This window comes from Elephantulus edwardii, unplaced genomic scaffold (genome assembly GCF_000299155.1).
Source record: "Elephantulus edwardii isolate Elephantulus edwardi_28Jun2011 unplaced genomic scaffold, EleEdw1.0 scaffold00005, whole genome shotgun sequence".
Lineage (NCBI taxonomy): Eukaryota > Metazoa > Chordata > Mammalia > Macroscelidea > Macroscelididae > Elephantulus > Elephantulus edwardii.
The window spans coordinates 22291246-22295817 of record NW_006399755.1 but is presented as its reverse complement, the minus strand read 5'-3'; the positions used below and the strand labels follow the sequence as shown (position 1 = coordinate 22295817).

The 4572-nt window shown below is 36.3% G+C and overlaps 1 protein-coding gene across 5 annotated transcripts in view; it reads left to right on the top strand.

Moving 5' to 3' along the window:
* The window catches only part of SGIP1 (SH3-domain GRB2-like (endophilin) interacting protein 1), a 329295-nt gene that overhangs the window by 234896 nt on the left and 89827 nt on the right, over window positions 1-4572 (top strand). For all 5 annotated transcript variants that reach the window (XM_006879756.1, XM_006879754.1, XM_006879753.1 and 2 more), the window contains one exon: window positions 1701-1775. In XM_006879756.1, the coding sequence (XP_006879818.1) occupies window positions 1701-1775 (75 nt within the window). The remainder of the gene's footprint in view (window positions 1-1700; window positions 1776-4572) is intronic.

The window sequence follows — 4572 nt, the reverse complement described above, 5'->3', positions numbered from 1 at the left end:
ATAGATATATGGGCCGATCTCCGGATTCTCAATTCTATTCCATTCTATGTGTCTGTCATTGTACCAGTACCATGCTGCCTTTACCACTACAGCAGTGTAGTAGGATTTCATTGCTGCACTTTTCTCTCTGACCATTCCTTCCCCCAGTTCACTCTTCTCTTTGAAAAGTAAAAGAAAAATTATTTCATTGTTATGCAATCCCTCCCTTCTAGTCTACTCCACTATGCAGCCTACATTCTGGACTCCTGTCATGACAGTAATACCTAATAATACGAAAAAAGGGGCTTTTTCTAATGAACATAGTTAGAAAGCACTAGGAAGAGTTGTGTATCCTTTTTTGCTGTGTCTCCTTCTTACTCACTTTGCATTTAACTAACTTACAGCTGCTCCTCCATTGGGTTTCCAAGGCCATCTTTTCTCCCATGGAGCCATTGATGGATTTAAACTTCAAAGAACCATGATCTTAAGTTAGCAGTACCGCTCCCTACAGATTACTCCACTAGAGCTCCCCTGTTGCTTTTAGATTTTTGAAAAAGAATTGCCAACAAGCAATCACTCATGGTGACCCCATGTGTGTCAGAGTAGAACTACGCCCTGTAGGTATTCCGTTCCTTATTTATTTCTTGCCTAGGTCTTTCTTCTGAGATGCCTCTGTGTGAACGTGAATCTGCTTTTCAATTAGCATTACCATTAAGAGACTGTTAGTTTATGAAATGTTGGACAATGTTCAGGTTCATAACTATTACCATCTGTTGAAATAACTTTTCCACAAAAGAATTCCTAACTTTGCCTACAAAGTGACAAACCCAATTCAGAAAGGTAAATGTTTGAGTGGAACTGTAAAGTGAGGGATTTTTCTACCTCAGAAATGTGTTTGGTTGTGATTTTTACTGAAGGAATCTACTTGCTGTTCCTTGACCCAAATCATTTCACTTCAGCCTTTCAAAAATATGATGAAATTCACATAATATGACTTAGAGAAATTCTCCCAAATTCGATCCAAGTTGTCATCAACTGAATAAATTAAAATTTCCTTTAAAGTGACAGTTTTTCTAACCCAACCTGCTACTTCCTTTATTATATCATGCTTTGTAATTGCCTCTTTTTGATAGAGAGCTCCAGGGGCATAGTCCAAAGGGATCTGCACTGCCAACGTAAAAGCTGAGCTTCCCTGGGCTTAGATAGAATCCACCAGTGGCTTTGAGGGAAAACAGTGGACAAACGTCTCCTATGTGATTTACAGCCTTGGAAACACAATGAAGGGTGGCTGTGAGACGAAACCAACTTGATAGCAATGAGTCTGATCCAGTTTCTTATGTGATGTTCCTTAGTCAGCTGTGAATTCTTTGTAACAAGAGGCTATTTTATTCATCCCATATCACACGATAGGACATAGGACTTAGTTGGTACTTAAGGTCTATCAAATGAGTTATTTATTGAATGCATTAATAAAATGTTACTATTATTGTTACTACTTGGTGTTCTTATGACAATTAATGGTTATCAATAATCTATGAAAGGATCTGAATGGATTTTGCTTTAGTTCTTTGACTTTGAGCTTAAAAAGTCTAGACTGTTAAAGGCTAGTCTGCTCCCAACAGCAGGCCCCTGAATTAAAGCTTAATCCTACTTTTCTAAAGTGTATAATGTCATTTAGAGGGAAAAGTGACAGTAATTCTGGATTTGCCTTCTCATTGCAGCACCTCCACCACTGCCTCCTAAAAATATACCAGCCACCCCTCCCCGAACAGGCTCCCCCTTGACAGTTGGACCAGGTAAGCTTTGCTCCTTCATACTGTGGAATGAAGTGACACTCAGAGCAGTGGCCTTTGAACATGCCTTTGAAGTATCAGAAACTATAAGTTAGACTAAACATTGAAATGTTTGTGAAATGTTTACCCTTCCTTCCACTGTAATTTACTGTGCAAACTTATTTTAAAGCACTCCTTGCAAGTTTCACAAAAAGTGTCGCTTTTTCAATTAATTTCCCCTCTTTTTAATTTTGCTGAAGTCCACATTTACATGTGAAATGAAAAAAATGAATCTCAATGTGAAAAGTCACAATTTAATTGGCATCTCCCTTCACTGGCTTATTTTAATGGCTTCTAGTTTAATAAAATCTCAAAGCACATTCATTTTCCCAGGGACAATAACAATTTTGTTCGCGCTTGAACTGTCTAGTCTTTAAAGGTATAAATGGATTCCAGGATGAGCAGCACACTTAGATGGAGGGGAATTTATTTCATTAGATTATATATTATCTCATGGTAAAGAGATGTGTTAGGATTTTGTAATATGGCAAGGAATTACTGCATATATTTAGAAAATGAATTTTTGCCAGATTTTTATATTCTAGTAAGCCATTATCATGTATTTATATAATTTACAATCTACCTAGTGTTATTGTGCTAGCAGTAAAGTAATAATTATTCTTTTAGAGGCTTGTTCTTTTAGAAAGAGGTTTCTTATCACCTTTGGAATTCTGTTGCAGCTTCATCCTTTGCTATTATGCAGCCTGGTGAGTTTGATAGCAACAGAGTGGAGTACTTAGTAGCAAGACTCAATGCAAGCAAAACATAGTCACCAAAAATATTTCTATTCATTCTAAAAGACCAGATAATCATCATAAAGTCTCACAAAGAAGGTGCTTGCCATTCCAAAATAGTTTGACATATTCCATTCTAAACTGTTAGGTATAGATAAATCTACCTGCAAAAACCATCATTCATCTGTCATTTTGTCATACTGTGGTGACTTACATGTTGCTGAAAGCTATGCCACAATATTTCCAATTTTAGCAGGTCATTCATGATGGACAAGCATCCATTAAGATTTCAGACTGAGACCTAATGATCTAGTTCTAAAAATACTGGCAAGTGAAAACCTTATGAGTTGCAACAGAACATTGCCTAATATGGTGCCAGAAGATAAACTCCTCATGTTGAAGACATGCAGAAAATGACTGGTGAATTGCTGCTTCATCAAAACAGAGTTTACCTTCATGATATGTGTGGAGGAACACTTTGAGGACTTTAATTTGCTGATGAGCTTTCATTTGTTGATGTAGAATGGCTCAAAATGAAAAGAAAACTACAAACTTCTTTAAATACACAGAATGTGGAAGTCTTGCCATTATGAATCTAGTGAAATTGAGAAATCATCAAAAATGAAATGAGATGCAAGGGATCTCTGGTGGCCTAGTGGCAAGAAGCTGCACTGCAATCCCAGAGGTACGCTGTTTGAATCCACCAGAATGCTGTGCTGGAGAAGGCGGGGCAATCTCCTCCTGTGCCAGTCAGATCTGATTTGATGGTACACACAAGAAAAGTAATAAAAATTTAAAAATAATGGATAAATGAGATGCATAAAGATCAATAACTGAGACATTAGTGAGCTAAAACAGACTTGTTTTGACCACTTTAAGTAAGAGGATTAGTGTCTACTATACTGGGAATGAGAATTTGAAGAGGAATAGTTTCCCATTCATTTTCAAAAAGAATAATTCAGACTCTATCCTCAAATGCCAATATTGCCATCTGTAATGGGATACCATCCCAATACCTACAAGAAATGCTACTAATATACAAATTTATGCACTAACCATTTAATACTAGTATTCAGATTTATCCACTAACCATTAATGCCAAAAAAGAAGAAATTATTTCAAACTTCTGCAGTTTGAAATACAATAAATGTGCTGATAATTGTTAGTGTGTGGATATGAAAGTTAAGGGGGAAAAATAAGGTTTCATAGTTAGAATATGGTGTTGGTGATAGAAAGAATGCTAGGAATTGCATGGGGAAAATTTTCAAGAGCAACTTAATTATTACAAATACATTTTCAAAGCATCATAAATGGCTGCTATAAATGTGGACCTCACAAGAAGGAATGCATAGAAATTAAATCAAGCATATCAGGAAAGTCTATGGAGATGTTCAATATTATCAGTCAGAACAAGGCCAGAAGTTGACTATAGAAGAAACTATCAATTTAAATTAAAGCTGGGGGGGAAAAATTTAAGAATCTATGTTACAATCTTGAAGGCACATGGTTCAAACTTGACAGTTGTTCCATAGGATAAGAATGGACAATCTTCTCCCACGCAATTACTGCCACTGGAGGGTCAGCTATTGATCAGTTCTGATTTGATGATACACAACAACAACAACGTATGACCCAAAGAACAAGCTTGATTAAGTACCACCTGAATTTAGAGACCATCTCAAAATTACACTTAACACTATTGAACAAAGATCTAAAGAGTTATAGAAGGATGTCATTCATGAAGAAAGAAAAGATTATTTAAAAGACAGAAAAGGAGGAGAAAAACCAAAATATATGTAGAAAAGACTTTAAAAATTGCCCTTGAATGTAGAGTGGCTAAATTGAATGGGAGAAATGATAAAGTAAAAAAGTTGAACAGATAATTTCAAAAGGTGGTAGAGATGTGGAGGGGTAATCATGGGGTCACATGGTTTGATGGGTGGAGAGGGATGGGTTGGAGAAGTGGGAGGGATCTGATGTGGGGCCAAACTTTGTAGATAAACCAGTATAAAATTTGGAAAAAAAAA